General features: G+C 50.8%; 1 protein-coding gene across 8 annotated transcripts in view; it reads right to left on the bottom strand.

Moving 5' to 3' along the window:
• The window catches only part of LOC133357261 (disks large homolog 2-like), a 466,648-nt gene that overhangs the window by 215,406 nt on the left and 230,592 nt on the right, over positions 1 to 20,650 (bottom strand). For 7 of the 8 annotated variants that reach the window (XM_061575118.1, XM_061575120.1, XM_061575121.1 and 4 more), the window contains exons 5-8: positions 18,969 to 19,093; positions 13,370 to 13,539; positions 11,554 to 11,690; positions 10,442 to 10,592 (exon numbers count right to left, since the gene is read on the bottom strand). In XM_061575118.1, coding sequence (XP_061431102.1) covers positions 10,442 to 10,592; positions 11,554 to 11,690; positions 13,370 to 13,539; positions 18,969 to 19,093 — 583 coding nt within the window. Of the gene's footprint in view, positions 1 to 9,684; positions 9,688 to 10,441; positions 10,593 to 11,553; positions 11,691 to 13,369; positions 13,540 to 18,968; positions 19,094 to 20,650 lie in introns of all 8 variants that reach the window. The other variant, XM_061575116.1, reaches the window with a different exon arrangement.

Here is a 20,650-nt window from a genome sequence, read left to right as displayed (position 1 = left end):
GGGGGGGGGTTGGTGCTGGTGAGGGGGGTGGTGGAGGGGGGTGGTGGTGGTGGTGGTGGGGGGTGGTGGGGGGGTGGTGGTGGGGATTGGTGGGGGGTGGTGGTTGGGGGGTGGTGGTGGTGGTGGGGGGGTGGTGGTGGTGGGGGGGTGGTGGGGGGGTGGTGGTGGTGGGGTGGTGGGGGGTGGTGGTGGTGGTGGTGGTGGTGGGGGGGTGGTGGTGTGGTGGGGGGGTGGTGGTGGGGGTGTGGTGGGGGGGTGGTGGTGGTGGGGGGGTGATTGGTGGGGGGTGGTGGTTGGGGGGGTGGTGGTGGTGGGGGGGTAGTGGTGGGGGTGGTGGTGGTGGGGTGGTGGGGAATGGTGGGGGGTAGTGGTGGTGGTGGGGTGTTGGTGGTGGGGGGGTGATTGACAAACAACTAAACCGTGGTGTTACGTGTGCTTGTGGGTGGGTTTATATTTATATTTTATTTTTGTGCGAAACCATTTACGAAACGGTAAACTTTCACTAAGCGGCTATTTAATTAATTATGTGGTTTCCCAGCCACCGCCCCTCCCGTCTTGCCTCTCGTTTTAGTTTTATGGAGTCTTGAACAACAATAATGGTTGCACTCTCGAGCCGATCAAAGTCCACGCAGGTGCAGCAACATACGTCGAGTATTGTTGTCGTTGTTCTGTGTTCTTGTTGTTGTTCTGTTGTTGTTCAGTTGTTGTTCTGTGGTGTTGTTGTGGTGTTGTTGTTGTTGTTCTGTTGTTGTTGTTCTGTGGTTGTTGTTCTGTGGTGTTGTTCTGTGGTGTTGTTCTGTGTTGTTGTTGTTGTTCTGTGTTGTTGTTATGTGGTGTTGTTGTTGTTGTTCTGTTGTTCTGTGGTATTGTTCTATGTTGTTGTTCTGTGTTGTTATGTGGTGTTGTTGTTGTTGTTGCTCTGTGGTGTTGTTTTGTGTTGTTGTTGTTCTGTGGTGTTGTTCTGTGGTGTTGTTCTGTGTTGTTCGTTGTTCTGTGGTGTTGTTCTGTGTTGTTCTTCTGTGTTGTTCTTATGTTGTTCTGTGTTGTTGTTGTTCTGTGTTGTTGTTCTGTGTTGTTGTTCTGTGTTGTGTGTAACTCTTTCATGCCACTAATCTCCCCCCCCCCCTCACCGTTTGTACGTCGAACTTCTTTTGCACCGTACGTAGCCAAACCGTGGCAATCGGAGATGCGGGGAAAGAACAACAAACTATGGGTCTCTGTGTGAGTCTGTGGGTCTCTGTGTGAGTCTATGGGTCTCTGTGTGAGTCTATGGGCCTCTATGTGAGTCTGTGGGTTTCTGTGTGGGTCTGTGGGTCTCTGTGTGAGGCTATGGGTCTCTGCGTGAGTCTATGGGTCTCTGCGTGAGTCTATGGGTCTCTGTGCGAGTCTATGGGTCTCTGTGTGAGTCTATGGGTCTCTGCGTGAGTCTGTGGGTCTCTGCGTGAGTCTGTGGGTCTCTGTGTGAGTCTATGGGTCTCTGTGTGGTTCTCTGCGTGAGTCTGTGGGTCTCTGCGTGAGTCTATGGGTCTCTGTGTGAGTCTATGGGTCTCTGCGTGAGTCTATGGGTCTCTGTGCGAGTCTATGGGTCTCTGCGCGAGTCTATGGATCTCTGCGTGAGTCTATGGGTCTCTGTGTGAGTCTATGGGTCTCTGTGTGAGTCTAGGGGTCTCTTGCGAGTCTGTGGGTCTCTGTGCGAGTCTATGGGTCTCTGCGTGAGTCTATGGGTCTCTGCGTGAGTCTATGGGTCTCTGTGTGAGTCTATGGGTCTCTGCGTGAGTCTATGGGTCTCTGTGTGAGTCTATGGGTCTCTGCGTGAGTCTATGGGTGTTGAACTTATTTTGCACCGTACGTAGCCAACCGAGCTAACAACAAACTAAACACAAAAAAGCAGTTCTAAAAAAATAGGTTTTCAATCTAGACGATTTAAAAGTGGACAGCTCCAGTAGCTTCCTAATACCGGAAGGAAGAGCGTTCCAGACGGCCACAGAAGGTGCAAACCCCCCAACAACCCACTGACCGACCAAACGTTTGCACTTGCAGACGCATTTACTCTGGTCCGTGTCTCAACGTGCAAAAACATGTTTCAACCTTTTAAAAGAGTCTGCCTCAGCAGCAGACCACGCTTGCCCACCTGATGATGGACGTTTGCGTTACGCCCGAAACGTCGTGATTTATTTTATTTTTCTACCTACGTGACTTTACCGAAAGAACCAACGAGTATGGATTCCTGCAGTCACGAAAACTTCAAATCAAGATTTTTCAATTATTTTCGGCCCACCTGGCCTCCGTTTGCATTCCAGACCAACATTATTCGGCAGCGAGTGTGAACACTTAGGTTTGAGCGACCAATATCATTCATAATAACAGCGTTTTTTTCTGGCTGTCGCCTGGCGAAACGTCGTACTCAGATTGTAGATGTCGTGGCTTGGCTCTGCAACACACCGGTGTTGCTGTACTAGTACACTACACTATACACTACAATATCCACTACACTATACACTACACTGATATACAATAAACTATACACTACACTAGTGCTGTACTAGTAACGAATTGGCATGTTCTGTTTACGTAACAAACCTTACTAATTTGGCTGTGTCGGGTGGTGGTGGGTTTAATGACACAGTTTTATATTTACGCGATCTCACTCCAAAAAAAACTGTTGAGGCGAACAAAACTCTGGGCCAGTTTTGACCCTTCTGGATCCCATCAGCAGTATCAGGATTCTTCACCAAACTGCTGCCAGTTTGAGCGGATGTTCTTGGCAAGAGCCTCCAGATGTAGATGCCACTGGTTCTTCACGTTCTGCAGATGTAGATGCCACTGGTTCTTCATATTCTGCAGATGTAGATGCCACTGGTTCTTCACATTCTGCAGATGTAGATGCCATTGGTTCTTCATGTTCTGCAGATGTAGATGCCACTGGTACTTCATGTTCTGCAGATGTAGATGCCATTGGTTCTTCATGTTCTGCAGATGTAGATGCCACTGGTTCTTCATGTTCTGCAGATGTAGATGCCACTGGTTCTTCATGTTCTATAGATGTAGATGCCACTGTGTCTTCACGTTCTGCAGATGCCACTGGTTCTTCATATTCTGCAAATGTAGATGCCACTGGTTCTTCACGTTCTGCAGATGTAGATGCCACTGGTTCTTCATGTTCTATAGATGTAGATGCCACTGTGTCTTCACGTTCTGCAGATGCCACTGGTTCTTCATATTCTGCAGATGTAGATGCCACTGGTTCTTCACGTTCTGCAGATGTAGATGCCACTGGTTCTTCATGTTCTGCAGATGTAGATGCCACTGGTTCTTCATGTTCTGCAAATGTAGATGCCACTGGTTCTTCGTGTTCTGCAGATGTAGATGCCACTGGTTCTTCACGTTCTGCAGATGTAGATGCCACTGGTTCTTCACGTTCTGCAGATGTAGATGCCACTGGTTCTTCATGTTCTGCAGATGTAGATGCCACTTGTTCTTCATGTTCTGCAAATGTAGATGCCACTGGTTCTTCGTGTTCTGCAGATGTAGATGCCACTGGTTCTTCACGTTCTGCAGATGTAGATGCCACTGGTTCTTCACGTTCTGCAGATGTAGATGCCATTGGTTCTCATGTTCTGTAGATGTAGATGCCACTGGTTCTTCACGTTCTGCAGATGTAGATGCCACTGGTTCTTCACGTTCTGCAGATGTAGATGCCACTGGTTCTTCACGTTCTGTAGATGTAGATACCACTGGTTCTTCATGTTCTGCAGATGTAGATGCCACTGGTTTTTCGCGTTCTGCAGATGTAGATGCCACTGGTTCTTCACGTTCTGTAGATGTAGATGCCACTGGTTCTTCACGTTCTGCAGATGTAGATGCCACTGGTTCTTCACGTTCTGCAGATGTAGATGCCACCACTGCCACCTATCGGCAGTTGAACTTATGACTCTCGGTCCAAACCGACAACTGGACATACGATCAGGTTTACACCATTGGAACCTCATTTGCCAGTAAAAAATATGATAATTGATTTTTTTTACCCTTCTATCTGGCAACAAAACTGACTACTTTTCATCTTCAAGGACAGTGCATACATTAGCAGAGTTATATTTTTTGTTTGCATTATGACTGCAGGTATTGTGGTCTATGCAAACATGACTCCTTGTAAAAAAGGTGTCAGTTTTGTTGCCAGATAGAAGGGTAAAAAAAAAAATTATACGAACAGGTTGTTTATATCTCTGAAAGATCGTAAGTCGAAAGTCCATAGGTAGAAGAGTCCCTGTATACGGCATATAAAATTTTTTTTACAGTACAGTTGATGATTGATTTTACTTCACTGATAATTGAAGGGTGTGTGTTTGTTAGTCCATTTGTTACTGTTTATTTCGAACGATTCAGATGCCATTTTAATCATGCAAAAAACCTAAAACTGGTCATCATAAAACATTAAAAAATTTAATTTTCATCAGGCCCCATGGTGAAAACAAGGGCAGTCTCCAACCCTTACTTTCCACTCTCTCTCTCGCTCCGGTCTCTCTGTTTGTGTGTAGTGAAGAAGAGCCGATGCCAAAAACATCGCCTTCGATAGATAGATATTTAATCTTGATTTGAAGCTTTCGTAACTCAGGAATCCATACGCTTTGGTTCTTTCGGTAAAGTCACGTAGGTATAAAATAAAACAAAATACCTACGTGACTTTACCGAAAGAACCATAGAGTATAGATATTTAATATTCCATTCAAGGTCAGAGTGCCATTCAGCTGCTTCGACAGCGGAGTCACCGCCAGAATTAGGCCCCTGTGTTCATGCCTCAATTAATATTCAAGTTCAAGTTCATTTATTAAGTATAGCCCTCTTCTTGGTTCTTTCAGTAAAGTCACGTAGAATGAAAGTAATAAAATAATAAAAATAAAACATAATAAAATAATTCTCACGACGTTTCGGCCACAACGCAAGCAGCCGTCCTCAGGTGGAGAACAGGTCTGTCGAGAAGACAGCGTCTGAATGACACACCCCAGGCTAGGAGCGTCTATTTAAGCTGCGTTGGAGGGGGATGAGCGCCTTGACAAAATAATTTGCATATCAAGAGGAATTTAGCATATTTATGCGTTGTGGCCGAAACGTCGTGAGAATTGTTTTATTATGTTTTATTTTTATTATTTTATTATTTCCATTCTACGTGACTTTACCGAAAGAACCAAGAAGATGAACCCCTGCAGTCACGAAAGCTTTAAATCGAGGTAGAGCCCTGTGAGCCATTCGGCTCTTGAATCGGGTGCAACCGCAACAAACAAAAAAACAAAAACATGAACAATATAACATCTTAAAGTGACTATGTGACTGAGTGCAAACAGAAAATCCAAGAAAATACAGCAAAATATTGCAGAAAAAAACACCGTACACCAACGCTGTGTGCAAAAATCCCAGTGGGATGCACGTCAAACAACCAACAACAACCACAAGACAACTTAGATTAAGGCCATCAGTTTAACTCTGTACAACAAACAAACAAACATGGCTAAACCAATACACTTTTCGAAATCACCAAAATAAAGCCATGAAAGCAATGAAACAGCGATCATAGGAACTGTGACGGAATTTTCACAATAAACGGCATAAACAACATGTACTACCAAAACCCTGCAGCCATAGCTGGCTGCATGAGTCACTCCACAACAGCAGGAGCATCAGTCGGAGTATTGTAATTTTTCAATGCACCTTTAATGCAGAGAGGTGGGGGGTCAATTCTGGGCAGGGTCACAAGACATCTGGACCACCACCACCACCCCCTCTACGTTAATTATTGTGCTCTCTCCACTGGCCTGTGAATTATGTTGGGGTCAGGGCGACGGTAAAATGTATCTGGCCCAATGTATGTAACGAAACCCTGAACCTTGGAAATCCGCGGCGCGTTCGACTTGTACAGTCGAGTGTTAAGCTTTGAGCCCAGCTCGTTTTACCCAAAGCCGTTACTTGCTACTTGCCGCTAGGTTCGTTTTCTCCCTCCCCATGTCAGCGCAAGATGTTAACTACCTCGCCCGGTACGCAGGAGATCGTGGGTTCGATCCCGCCCCTGACGCCACGGTGGCTAGGAGATGTTAACTACCTCGCCTGGTGCGCAGGAGATCGTGGGTTCGACCCCGACTCTGACGCCACGGTGGCTAGGAGATGTTAACTACCTCGCCTGGTACGCAGGTAGTTAACATCTAGCCACCGTGGCTTCCCCGTGTTTCGAGTATCTGGCTTGCTATAAATGTCCACGTGATGACGAGACACTTCGCCTAGCAGTCGTTTGTGGTTGCCAGGTCGCTTCTGAAACGCAGAGCTACATGGCTCAGTGAGGCCTTTCGTAGGTGAGAAAAAAAGTAAAACATTTCCCGGTAAATAAATAGTTTAAACTCGTTTGCATTCTAATGCCCCCCCCTCCCCCCTACCCCCCCCCCCCCCCGCTCGTTCAAAAGCCAAATCACATGACTCCGCTCAGACGCAACGTGGTGGCGGCACTTTGACCGCTCCGCACAGCCTCAGACGGGCTCGTGATGCAGGGCCAATGGGAGGCACCTCGCGGGCGGGTTTGCGCGGAATTCCGGGAATACTGGCGGTGGTGGCGGTGGTGGCGGTAGTAGCGGTGGCGGCGGTGGTGGTGGCGGCGGTGGTGGCGGTGGTGGCGGTGGTGGCGGTGGTGGCGGTAGTAGCGGTGGCGGTGGTGGCGGTGGCGGCGGTGGTGGCGGTGGTGGCGGTGGTGGCGGTGGTGGCGGTGGTGGCGGTAGTAGCGGGTGGCGGCGGTGGTGGTGGCGGCGGTGGTGGCGGTGGTGGCGGTGGTGGCGGTGGTGGCGGTAGTAGCGGTGGCGGTGGTGGCGGTGGCGGCGGTGGTGGCGGTGGTGGCGGTGGTGGCGGTGGTGGCGGTGGTGGCGGTAGTAGCGGTGGCGGCGGTGGTGGCGGTGGTGGCGGTGGCGGCGGCGGCGGTGGTGGCGGTGGTGGCGGTGGTGGCGGTGGCGGTGGCGGTGGCGGCGGTGGTGGCGGTGGTGGCGGTGGTGGCGGTAGTAGCGTGGCGGCGGTGGTGGCGGTGGTGGCGGTGGCGGCGGTAGTGGCGGCGGTGGTGGCGGTGGGTGGCGGTGGTGGCGGTGGTGGTGGTGGTAGCGGTGGTGGTGGTGGTAGCGGTGGTGGCGGTGGTGGTGGCGGTGGTGGTGGTGGTGGCGGTGGTGGCGATGGTGGTAGTGGCGGTGGTGGCGATGGCGGCGGTAGTGGCGGTGGTGGCGGTGGTGGTGGTAGTGGTGGTGGCGGCGGTAGTGGCGGTGGTGGCGGTGGTGGCGGTGGTGGCGGCGGTGGTGGCATTCTCGGGGGGCTAATACCGCCAACAGCTTCCCGGGAGCGACGACAAGCTTGCATGCTCGCTCGCTTATTAGCGCAGGCTTCAGAATCGGAAACGTTTATTTATCCTGCAGGAGGAATCCGATGAGCTGTAAAGCTCTTGTTGTTTCACAGATGTCCAGCCGGGGCACGGAGTAAGAACGTCAGAACAGCAAGAAGTGCAAGAACGCGATAGGAGTGCGGAGTACAAGGCCAACAAATCACCCAAACGCGAACAAATACAACAAAACCATTCCAGATTTGAAGCTTTCGTGACTGCAAGGATTCATACTCTTAGTTCTTTCGGTAAAGTCACGTAGGTAAAAAATGAAATAAAAATTAATTAAAATAAAATATAAAATAAAATAATATATTTTATTTTTTATTAATTTTAATTTCATTTTTTTACCTACGTGACTTTAATTAAAATAAAATAAAAATAATATATTTTATATTTTAATTTTATTAATTTTAATTTCATTTTTTACCTACGTGACTTTACCGAAAGAACTCAGAGTACGACAAAACCATCCCCATCCTACCAGACAAAGCCCACTGGGGTATTCACTTATTTTGATTTGAAGCTTTCGTGACTGCAGGAATCCATACCCTTTGGTTCTTTCGGTGAAGTCACGTGGGTAGAAAAATAAAATAGAATAAAACAAATCACGACGTTTCGATCGCGACACAAGCGATCATCATCAGGTGACCTGGACACAAAAGATCGCTCAGCAAAGTGGCTCATCAGTCGGACATTTACAGCAGCAAAATCATCTTAAATAGTCTCAACGCGTTCAGAATAAACGTTTTTGGGTTTAGATCGCCTTATTTACAAATGTGTCGTAACCCTCAGCCCACCCGACGCGGCCAAACAGTCAAAAAAGTGTCACGTTGACAAAAGATAAAATAGTTCACTACTTTAGCCCACCGGTGTGTTGAAGAGTGATTCAACATCATTTACCATTCTTGAGTACTACGTTTTCGCTGGTAATTACATCCAGCATCATCGGGTCTTTTGTAAACGTGACGCTTTTTTTAAAATCCTTTATATTAAGTTCGCTTGCTTGCGTGCTTGCGTGCTTGCTTGCTTAGGACCGTGCAAATCTTTCGGTCGTTTTTTAACCCACTTCCTGTGATCCAAACGAGCTGACATTTTGCACACAGACTCGTTGTGCGAGACAATTAATGTTCGTGAAAATTTTTGTTCCAAAATTTTACACTGTTTAGGGAAAACAAATTAAATATTTAATTACCAATTGCTTAATACTGGCAGACAATCATCTGACCCATAGGTGGCAGCCATCTCAAGCCAGAGGACGAGAGGACTCTAGCCGCCACGCATATAAAGGATTTAGAGTGAAAAACTTTGTTTTTACGGGTTATACTTATTACTGTTTAGGCCGTGTCGGGTGGCGGAGGGTTACGACACATTTATAAATAACGCGATCTAACCCCAAAAACGTTTATCATGAATAATATTGGTCGCGAAAGCCTGCTACGTGTTAAACGAGTCTAAATGCGTGTTTCCAAATGTGCCTTACACGGGGGGGTGGGGTTAGTGGCAGGGAGAGGGGAGGCATTCAGAGTGTGGGGGGGCCTTGGTGGTGGTATGGGGGGAGGCTTTTAGAGTCACGTGATTTGCGGGAAGCCTTGAGCCGATCTCGATATACAGGTGGGCCGATATCTCCGTCGAAAAGACAAGCGGGCAAGCGCTTTTCGGACCATTTCATGAGGTTTGGGAATCTGCGCCCTTTGCCCGCGTCCGTCAGCCGGTGCCTTCAGCTTCTCCGCGTGTTGCGGTGCAAATTTTTTTAAACAAATTTTGGAGGAAAAATTTTTGATTTTTTTTTTTACAAAGCAAAGCCGTCGGCCGCGACTCGCAGAACGCGACCGATCTCGTCAAACCTCAGAAGCGAAGTAGGGCTGTGAGTAAGCCTGGCTTGTGCTCGGGTTGCCAGGTGACTTGCCTGGGAATACGAAGTGATGCAGCATTTGGTGGGGGGCGAGGATGCGATGAGATGGCACTGCAGCAATGGATTCTTCAATCCATCTGTGCGGTGCTTTGAGTGTTACCCCCCTCCCCCCACCTTACTCCTCCCTGTACGAGTGGTGGATTTTCTCCTCTTTGAGGGTTCCGGATTCCTCCAGCACAAAAGTCTAAAATGTTCATCGATGAAAGTGGCCGTAACGAACCGACTTCAAAAACTCTCTCTCAAAAACGATTCCTAAGAGACGGCTCACTGAGGCTTTCTTAAGCTGATAAAGGACGTCATCATCATCATCGTCGTCGTCGTCATTGCTCCGAACTACTTTCCACCAACATGCACGACCGCCCTGCGCCATCTCCACCGGCTTAACCTTGACGCCCATCGCGACCGTGATATGTGCGGGTGAACGCGCAGATGTGGGTGAGCGGGCTTGGGGTGGGGTGGGGGCGAGCGGGTGAACGCGTGGCCGAGTGTGACGGTGAGCCAGTCAACGCGCTGTGAGCTCGGTCGCTCGTGCGGTCGCGCGCACGTACAAAGATAAAGATCCCCCGCATAGCCTTAGCGGACTGTCGGGGCAAGTGCTGTTAGCGAGCAGCAGCTATGAAGGCCCGGCACGGCACACGAGGGGGTGGGTGTCCAGCACCACGCCCGGCCGCCTTTGTCTCCCCAGAGACGATGTTTGCACACAGCACCGGGTACTCATTTGAGGCCGAGTCGACCTAGGGGAGGCCTAGAACCGGTGAGCGTGAGTCGAAATCGGGTAGCCGGGTCCGTAGCGAAGTGCTGACCGGTTACACGACCACATACACAATCGCTGAGCTCACAACTCACAACTGCGCCCGGGTGTGGACCTGAGGTTGCTTGCAACGATCCTCAGAAGTTTTGTCAGTGAGCAGTCGGGCCAGCGTACTGGTGACCATGCCCAGGTGAGTGCCGGTGCGTATGTACGTGCGGTTGTGCGTGTGCACAAGACCGTGTGTGTTGTGATTGTGTGTACGTGCGGCTGCGCTTACGTGCGATTGCGATCGTGCGGGCGCACGTACACGCAATCGAACGTATGCGCAGCCGTATGCACGCTGCGTCGCACGTACGCGACCGCGCCAGTAGACCGCACTCACAGCTGCTGGCGACGTCGGGGGGGCTCCCGTAGGAGTCGCTCGTGTAGACGCCCACGGGCTTGGCCACCTTGAGGTAGACGACATCTGAAGTGTTCTTCAGCGTCCCCACCGCGTCCTCGTGCGTCACCTCCGACAGGCTCATGCTGTTCACCTGCGCGCGTCGGCGACGCCGGCGGGAGGGGGGATACGCGGACGCGTCGATCGGCGGCCGCCACCGCCACCACTTCGCCCCCCCCCCCCCCACTCACCGCCTCGATTAAACGTCGACGCTTGCGCCGGTGGCGCCGCGTCCGTTCAAAGCTTGCGCCGGCGGCGAGGTAGAGTTACCGTCGTTTGGCGACCGACGCTTTCGCGCGGCGAATTAAAGCTTCGGAGCGATCGGTCACAGCGAGCGTCGCTCTCTCGGCGAGTGGCAATGCAGCGAGCGTGTCGCTTGCAGGGAATACCTCGGCGGCGGTTCCGCGATGTCCGCTTCAGTGGACCGGTCTCTCAAGTGCGCTCTCGCAGAGAGAGAGAACTACGCGAGGGGCGCGAGGAACCCGACGGAAAATGCCGCCACCGGCCCTGCGGTCCTCCGTACATTGAGGCGTTAGCGGCCACTTAATGAGCGTTTACACGTGGCGGGACGGAGAAAGTCCACGTTTGCGCGAGGGTGCAACGCTCTATCCCAGGGGGTCGGCGACCAAAATAAATAAGAGGCATTTTTTTGCAAGTTCGGAAAACCATTTGGCTGCAGAGCAAATGAAAAAATACAATTACTTTACTATGCAAGTAAAAATGTTTGTGTTTTAATATTTACGTGTACATTTGTTTTACTGTAGGGCCCCTTTATAGCGTATGCTACAGGCCCCGCACTCGCTTAATCCGACACTGGAGACGGTGGCGTTTCATGAACGAATAAACACGTCAAGAAGTATCCCTTAAAGAGTGCGCGCAGGTATTACCACCCCGCTCCACCCAGAAAAGCCCCCTGGTCTCAACATCCCCAGGAAGGAGCGGTGGGGGGGGGGGGGGTCGCGGGCAGGGGCAGGCGGTGGGGGGAGTGGTGGGGGGGGGGGGAGTGGTGGGGGGCAGGCGGTGGGGGGGGGGCGCGTTGGGGAGCGGTCGCTCACAGCCAGGAGCCTGTCGCCCACTTGGAGCCGCCCGTCCTTCAGTGCCGCTCCACCGTCGATGATCTTCGTCACGTAGATGCTGTTGTCGCCGGGCACGTGCTGGTTCCCGACGCCGCCAGCGATGCTGAACCCGAGCCCTGGAGGCCGAAGGAAGGGCAAACGGCGCACGCGCGCATTGACACGGGGCAAAGCGCGCACGTGCCCGCACGCGCACTGCCTCGCCAGACCGGTGGTACGCGAGGGGGTGGGTGGCCAGCACCGTGCCGGGCTGCCTTGGTCTCCCCAGTGGCGATGTTTACGACACATCGCTCCGGGTACTCATTTTCGAGGCCGAGGTGACCACGGGGAAGCCCAGGACCGGTTCACAGACAATCGGCGCTTGGTGGTGGCCGTGAGCGGGAATCGAACTCGGGTCGCCGGATTCGTAGCGTGGCGCGCTAATCGCTGAGACGCCGCTCCCCATGCACACGAAATAGACGAAGGCAACCGCACGCGCACTCGCGCGCACCGCACACCCACACACGCATACCCGTCATCTTGGTTAGGGGTCAACTCACTTGAGCTCTATGGATTCAATGAAATAGCCGTGCCAATGATCCTTACCATAACCGACTAATCCAGCCAGCCACCAGCAACTAGCCGAATTCCTTTTTGCGCCGTGCTGTACGTGCGGTGAACTTCTTTCGCACCGTACGTAGCCAACCGTGCTAATCGGAGGTGCAGGTGGAAGGACAAGGAAGCTGAACATGTAACAAGTATAACCCGTAAAAACAAAGTTTTTCACTATAAATCCTTTATATGCGTGGCGGCTAGAGTCCTCTCGTCCTCTGGCTTGAGATGGCTGCCACCTATGGGTCAGATGATTGTCTGCCACCATTAAGCAATTGGTAATTAAATATAAAAAAAAATTCCTAAAAAGTGTAAAATTTTGAAGAAAAAAAATTCACGAAAATTAATTGTCACGCACAACGAATCTGTGTGGAAAATGTCAGCTCGATTGGATCACGGGAAGTGGGTTAAAAAACGACCGAAGGATTTGCACGGTCCTAAGCAATATGCAAGTGAGCTTAATATAAAGGATTTAAAAAAGCAGTTCGTGTTGACCTTCCACCAGCACATGCGATGAGCACGGCAGGCTACGTGACCGTGCGAAAGAAGTTCAACGTACAACAACAACAACCGCCATTCGCCACTAAGTGGCGGTGACGTCACCACGACGCTTGTGCCAGGCCAAGTGCACCTTGAGGCCACGTGAAGTGTCGAACGCCCGCTGGCAGGAGGTCACGGGGCAGACCCAGCAGGTGCCACGGGTCAGCTGACTGAGATGACCGAGATGACTGCCTGATGCACCACCTGTGCCCTCTACTGTGCCAACTTGCTGTGCTTTAGCCACGCGTACAGCAACAACGGGGCCCTAGTTTTAATACGTTTAACCCGTAAAAACAAAGTTTTTCACTATAAATCCTTTATATGCGTGGCGGCTAGAGTCCTCTCGTCCTCTGGCTTGAGATGGCTGCCACCTATGGGTCAGATGATTACATTGCACCATTAAGCAATTGGTAATTAAATATAATATTTTTGTCCTAAAAAGTGTAAAATTTGGAATTTCTTTTTCACGAAAATTAATTGTCACACAACGAGTCTGTGTGGAAAATGTCAGCTCGATTGGATCACGGGAAGTGGGTTAAAAAACGAGCGAAAGATTTGCACGGTCCTAAGCAAGCAAGCAAGCACGCAAGCAAGCAAGCAACCGAACTTAATATAAAGGATTTAAAAAGGACCGATTCCAAAAGTCGTCACCCCGCACCCCACCCACCCTTGGGCCCCTTGATGAGCTTGATCTCCTCCAGGGTCTCGCGCATGGAGCGACGACGCCGCACGTACAGCTGCACGATGGAGCCGGCCTCCTTGAGGGCCTCCACGGCGCGGCTGTGCGTCACGTCCACCACGTCCACCTCGTTCACCCGCAGGATGCAGTCGTTCACCCTGGGGGGTCACGGGGGGCACGGCAATGAGGGGGACGGACGGACGGACGTGGTTATCAACATCCCATCGCGAGCGGGTGTGCACGTGGTTGTGGGTGTGTGTGTGTGTGGGGAGTGGTGGTGTAGGTGCTCGCGAACAGCACTTGCCCCAACAGGCTGTTAAGGCTATATGGGGGACCTTTGTTTTTGGTGTAGCGGTCAACGCGCCGCGCTACAAACACGGCGGCCCGAGTTCGATTTCCGCTTACGGCCAAGACCGGTGGCAATTATCTGAACTGGTCATGGGCCTCCCCTAGGTCGACTCAGCCTCAAATGATGCATCCCCCCTCCCTGCCCTAATGCAGGATGGCTGAGTGCCAAGTTCCTAAGACGCCAGTGTAACAATCACCGCCCGCTTCACGGTCAAATCAACCCTGCCATTAAGGACCAAATAGGAGGCTCATTTTCATTAACATCAATGCCCCTTTTACCTACCGTTCCAATCACTCGATAATCATCAAGAGTGCTCGGATCCGTAACCGCGAGTCGGAGGAGTGCCCGTCCTAATTTTCCTTGACACTGCTGCCAATGCCCTCGTTATTTTGATGAGTGCAATTGAATAATTGACGGTGGTGGTGGGGTTGGTGGTGGTGGTGGTGGTCGTGGCGCAACGAGTTTCGTGGTGAGGAGTGATATCAGACCCTGCGGACCCGGAGACCCCCCCACCCCACCCCTCTCTGCGCCGCGTACTGTCCAGCGCGAACCCCCCAATGCCCTCCCGACAAGGCACACGGAATGGCCCTCATCCAGCAGTGGAGTAAACAAAGGGCCCTTGTGCGTGCAGGACACGGCAGAGGTCGCAAACGGGTTTTGATTCCTTACCCGTACCTGTACCCGGCCGCACCAGGGTCGCAAACGGCTACCCGTACCCTACCCGATACCCGGCTACCCATACCCGGCCGCGTACGGGTATCCGATTGCGACCTCTGGGATGAAGCCATGTTGCAGGCACGGGTGGGTTGATTCTAGGAACTTGAATTGTGAGAAGAGACAAGACGTTTGGAAATGAGTGACAAACAGTGACTCACCAGTGACTCACGGCCTACCCGTACCCGGCCGCACCAGGGTCGCAAACGGGTATCGGGTAGGGTACGGGTATCGGGTACCCGGTTGCGACCTCTGGGACACAGACTTGCCAACCATCAACATGGAGGGGGGAAATGTTATTTGCGGGGATTTCCTGCGTGAATGCAAAATTACCATTATTATTATCATCATCATCACACGTCAACGTTGTCAGATTGTGTAAATATCTGTGTTGTTTTAACTTGTTTAGAATTTTTCTGATTTTACGTCGAGTATTAACGCGACGATGGGGCCCTTTGAGTGGCAGATTTTGTACCAGCAGCGGCGCTGGTGGCGATTAACGATAAAAATCGTACACCCAACTAAATCACGGATCAGAGATTTCGCACACCCCTCCCCCCCCAATATATGGTCACTGTGAATTATCAATCGCGATGAATCGCATCGATCCCCGCTCAGTCTATCCATGAGAAACAAACAAAATTATCGGGATTAATTGCCCAATCTCAGCACTGGAACATCCAAGCTATGAGCTCAGAGGCAAATTTTGATTTAAAGCTTTCGTGACTGCAGGGATTCATCTTCTTGGTTCTTTCGGTAAAGTCACGTAGAAGCGAAGTAATAAAATAATAAAAATATTAAACATAATAAAATAATTATCACGCCGAAACGTCGTGAGAATTATTTTATGTTTTATTTTTATTATTTTATTACTTCCCTTCTACGTGACTTTACCGAAAGAACCAAGAAGATGAAGCTCAGATGCAGTGAAGAAGAATACCGCACGCACATTGGGCTTGTCCATTCCTAAACCTTGGTCCAGTCTTCAATAACTGAGCCCAGAATGGCAATAACCTTGTGAACCTAACCCCCCCCCCGCCCCCCCCCCGATTAATAATTTCGCTCCAGAATATCCGGGACGTTGTATGATGCGAGGGAGGATGAGGAATTTAAAAAAAAAATGTGAGTAAATTTTTTCGAAAAATAAAGGGGTTTATCATATCTTCTTGGTTCTTTCGGTAAAGTCACGTAGAAGGGAAATAATAAAAATAAAACATTATAAAATAATTCTCACGACGTTTCGGCCACAACGCAAGCAGCCGTCCTCAGGTGAAGAATGAAACACCACCAAGCTTGGAGCGTATATTTAAGCTGGGTTGGAGGGGGGAAGAAGAGCGCCTTGACAAAATAATTTGCATATCAAGAGGAATTTAGCATATTTATGGGAAATGCGTAGGAGGTGGGCGGGGGGGTTTGATCTCCGTGTCAACGATATTGCCAATAAACCCGTGGATCGACTGATGATCATTTGATTGGCTGAATATCAGCGAGATCGGCGAATTGGTTCGCCGGATCGTGTAAATATCATCGTAATTGGCCGATTAAAAATCGCTGGGTACATGGTCACTTGCGGGTTTTAAATCGCCGTGTCGATTCATTGGCAATCGATGATAACGCCGATATATTCCGCTGTTCTACGACCATTAACAAGATCCGTGGATTGATTGCCAACGAGACTCGACCGGGCGATTGACCCGCCCAAATACGATGAACCCGGCGATTAAATCGCCCAGTTTACCATTAACCCGGCAATTTTTGATGGTTTGTCACGTAGATGGGGTGGGGAACGTCCGGCCCACGGGGGCCGTATAAGGCCCGCGAAATCATTTGGTGTGGCCCTGCCAAGGCAACCGCAGGCAGGACTCGAAATTCAATAAATCTAGGAGCAAACCTGGAAAAGTAGTTGCGAGTAGCAGCAACATCGTCAATACCAGCTAACATCACATGCGCCTCGCCAAAGAGAAGCAGTTCCAGCCATCGCATTAGGGGCGAGTCAATTAAATGTCTGTCAAAAATATAACGGGCTAATTTCTAAGTTGATAATTTTGTATGGCCCGCTAATCATGTTATAAATATCCAAATGGCTCTTGGCAAAAAAAATGTTCCCCACCCCTGGTCTAGACGGAGGGCCTATGAAGACGAAGCATGGACACACAATGGGGCGGGGAGGGTGGGGGAACAGGAGAGGGCACGAGAGTGGAGCGAAATAATATTACACGGGGTGTTGATGGGCCAGATGTCTGGTAACCTCCGTTGAAGTCTCTAAAAAAACCACAAGAATCGGTGAACTCCGGCTCCGTGGCCTGGCCCGAGCCCCAATGGCAACACCCGAGATTTGAAGACAGACAACGCGTCGACTGCCCTCTAGCGAAGAGCCTGCGAATGTGCACTTAATCGTCCGTGTTGTCGTACGGCTGCTGACGATGTCGATGCAGAGCGTCTGACTACAATTTCACACTCGGGCGGTCAAGGCCCAGGCAGCAGAGGTCGCAACCGGCTACCCGATACCCGTACCCTACCCGATACCCGGCTACCCGTACCCAGCCGGGGTACGGGTACCCGTTTGCGACCCTGGTGCGGCCGGGTACGGGTACGGGTAAACCGTGAGTCACTGGTGAGTCACCGTTGGTCACTCATTTCCCAACGTCTTGTCTCTTCTCACAATTCAAGTTCCTAGAATCAACCCACCCGCGCCTGCAACATGGCTTCATCCCAGAGGTCGCAATCAGGTACCCGATACTCGTACCCGTACCCGGCCGGGTACGGGTAAGGTACAGGTACGGCCGGGTACGGGTACCCGTTTGCGACCTTGGTGCGGCCGGGTACGGGTACGGGTAAGGAAGCAAAATCCGTTTGCGACCTCTGCCAGGCAGGTCACAGCGTCGTCAGGTGCAAGCACCGCCGTCGCTGCGATGCCTCCTTCGTATCGTTGCGCCGTTAGGGGCCGTCCATAAATGACGTCACGAGATTTTTGACGACTTTTGACCCACCCCTCCTCGTCACACGGCGTCACAAAAAGTCAGACCCCCCTCAAATATGACGTCACAAAGCTCTGCCCCTCCCCTTAAACCATATTTCCATTTTGAAAATAAAACATGCTTCAAATCGCTTTAAACTATTGTCATTGTAGTGCGTATTTAATGTGGCGCTGCACTCTGATGTTGTAGGAGTGTTGTTATAACAATTCTATATTTATTTAAAGTTGCGCATTTTGATGTGACGTCACATTTCTCAAACCCCCACCCCCCTCCTCGCCATTTATGGTCGGTCCCTGATGACGCTGGTCATAATTACCGGCGAAACGCCACGGCAGAGGTCGCAATCGGGTTTTGATTCCTTACCCGTACCCGTACCCGGCCGCACCAGGGTCGCAAATGGGTACCCGTACCCGTACCCGGCCGGGTACGGGTACGGGTAGCCGTTTGCGACCTCTGCGCCACGGTCCTCGACTTGGTAAATGTGGCGTGTTTTTACTCTCCAACACACAACCGGTCAGTGCTGAACTAAGTTGACTAATTGGCACGTTTTTTTGTTTTTGTTTACGTGGCAAACCGCTTTGCCAATCGGTTGTGTCGGATGATGGTGGTGGTGGTGGTGGTGGCGGTTTCTCACGACGTGTGTATAATACAGGGTGCTTAAAAAAGAAAAATTAGAACACTTCTGAGAATTTGCAACGACACCGCAAGAAGTGTTGCCTCCGGTCTCTGAGACCACGTGGAGAAGATTCCGGGCACGCGTCGACAACGATGGTGAACAAGTGGAGACTTTGTGACTTGTTTCAAGCTTTAACATTACATTTGTTATCATGTTTACAGTGTATTATCCGTTCTTTTTCGATTAAAAACGATAGTCCCATGTAACCCCCCCAAAAAAAGAAACCTCTATCGTCTACATTATGTTGAACTTCTTACGCACCGTACGTGCTAAACAACAACAACAACAACAAAATTTCGATTTAAAGCTTTCGTGACTGCAGGGATTCATCTTCTTGGTTCTTTCGGTGAAGTCACGTATAATGGAAATAATAAAATAATAAAAAGAAAACGTAATCAAATTTCGATTTAAAGCTTTCGTGATTGCAGGGATTCATCTTCTTGGTTCTGTCGGTGAAGTCACGTAGAATGGAAATAATAAAATAATAAAACATAATAAATTTTTGATTTAAAGCTTTCGTGACTGCAGGGATTCATCTTCTTGGTTCTTTCGGTAAAGTCACGTAGAAGGGACTTTACCGAAAGAACCAAGAAGATGAATCCCTGCAGTCACGAAAGCTTTAAATCGAAATTCTCACGACGTTTCGGCCACAACGCAAGCAGCCGTCCTCAGGTGAAGACCACGTCAGACGCTGTCTCCCCGACACACCTGGTTTTCACCTGAGGGCGGCTGCTTGCGTTGTGGCCGAAACGTCGTGAGAATTATTTAAATGTTATTATTTTATTATTTTACTACTTCCCTTCTACGTGACTTTACCGAAAGAACCAAGAAGAACAATGAAGAATCCTCAAGGTAAGCGGCGGGCCTCACCTGAGCCGCCCGTCTTGTGCCGCGGCACCCCCTGGGATGATCTTGGTGATGTAGATGCTGGGGTCGTCCCCGATATGGGGGTTGTCCGTGCCTCCCGCTATGCTGAATCCAAGCCCAGAGTTCCCCTGCAGGTGACAATTCACCACATAGAGCGAGAGGGGGGGGGGCATCATCAACAAGGCGTCGCAGTCTGATACGAGACGCTCATAACTCTACCGACTAAATTCACTGCTGACGCTCACCACTCTTCTGACTAAATTCACCCTGACCCTCACCACCCTCCCGTCTAAATTCACCTGACCCTCACCACCCTCCCGTCTAAATTCACCCTGACCCTCACCACCCTCCCGTCTAAATTCACCCTGACCCTCACCACCCTCCCGTCTAAATTCACCCTGACCCTCACCACCCTCCCGTCTAAATTCACCCTGACCCTCACCACCCTCCCGTCTAAATTCACCCTGACCCTCACCACCCTTCCGTCTAAATTCACCCTGACCCTCACCACTCTCCCGTCTAAATTCACCCTGACCCTCACCACCCTCCCGTCTAAATTCACCCTGACCCTCACCACCCTGCCGTCTAAATTCACCCTGACCCTCACCACCCTCCCGTCTAAATTCACCCTGACCCTCACCACCCTCCCGTCTAAATTCACCCTGACCCTCACCACCCTCCCGTCTAAATTCACCCTGACCCTCACCACCCTCCCGTCTAAATTCACCCTGACCCTCACCGCCCTCCCGTCTAAATTCACCCTGACCCTCACCACCCTCCTGACTAAATTCACCCTGACCCTCACCACCCTCTCGTCTAAATTCACCTGACCCCCACCACTCTCCTGTCTAAATTCACCCTGACCCTCACCACCCTCCCGTCTAAATTCACCCTGACCCTCACCACCCTCCCGTCTAAATTCACCTGACCCTCACCACCCTCCCGTTTAAATTCACCCTGACCCTCACCACCCTCCCGTCTAAATTCACCCTGACGCTCACCACCCTCCTGACTAAATTCACCCTGACCCTCACCACCCTCCCGTCTAAATTCACCCTGACCCTCACCACTCTTCCCGTCTAAATTCACCCTGACGCTCACCACCCTCCCGTCTAAATTCACCCTGACCCTCACCACCCTCCCGTCTAAATTCAAACCGACCCTCACCGCTCTCCAGAAAGGGTAAAGCCTTTTCTGTTATTTTATTTTTTAAATAATCTTACTGGAAAAAAAACGGTCCCTAGCAGACAGCGTGATGACAAATCCTCCCTTCGGGGGCATCATCAAGGAGAATCCCTCGCACGTAGAGATCGACAAACACCGAGAGACTCTAAACAGCCGTGCGGCACTGCACCTGCAGTACGTCACCATCGCCCGCTCGGAATAATCTCCCCGGGAGATGCATGGGGCACCGCAAATGAGAATGGAGGGGCAACCACACGGAGCGGTCGGAACAGGCGAACGTTATCCGTTTCTCACGCGAAGACAACTTTGTGGCCAGCCTGTGCCTAAAGACAAAGATCCCCCGTGTAGCCTTAACAGGCTGTTGTGGCAAGTGCTGTTAGCGAGCACCTATGAAAGCCGGAACGGCACTCGAGGGGGTGGGTGGCCAGCACCACGCCCGGCCGCCTTTGTCTCCCCCAGTAGCGATGTTTTTACGCACCGCACCAGGTACTCATTTTAGG

Source organism: Lethenteron reissneri, chromosome 57, assembly GCF_015708825.2.
Source record: "Lethenteron reissneri isolate LAM-NWPU_2019-01 chromosome 57, ASM1570882v1, whole genome shotgun sequence".
Lineage (NCBI taxonomy): Eukaryota > Metazoa > Chordata > Hyperoartia > Petromyzontiformes > Petromyzontidae > Lethenteron > Lethenteron reissneri.
The sequence above is the reverse complement of the archived record's forward strand: the minus strand, read 5'-3'. Positions and strand labels throughout refer to the sequence as shown.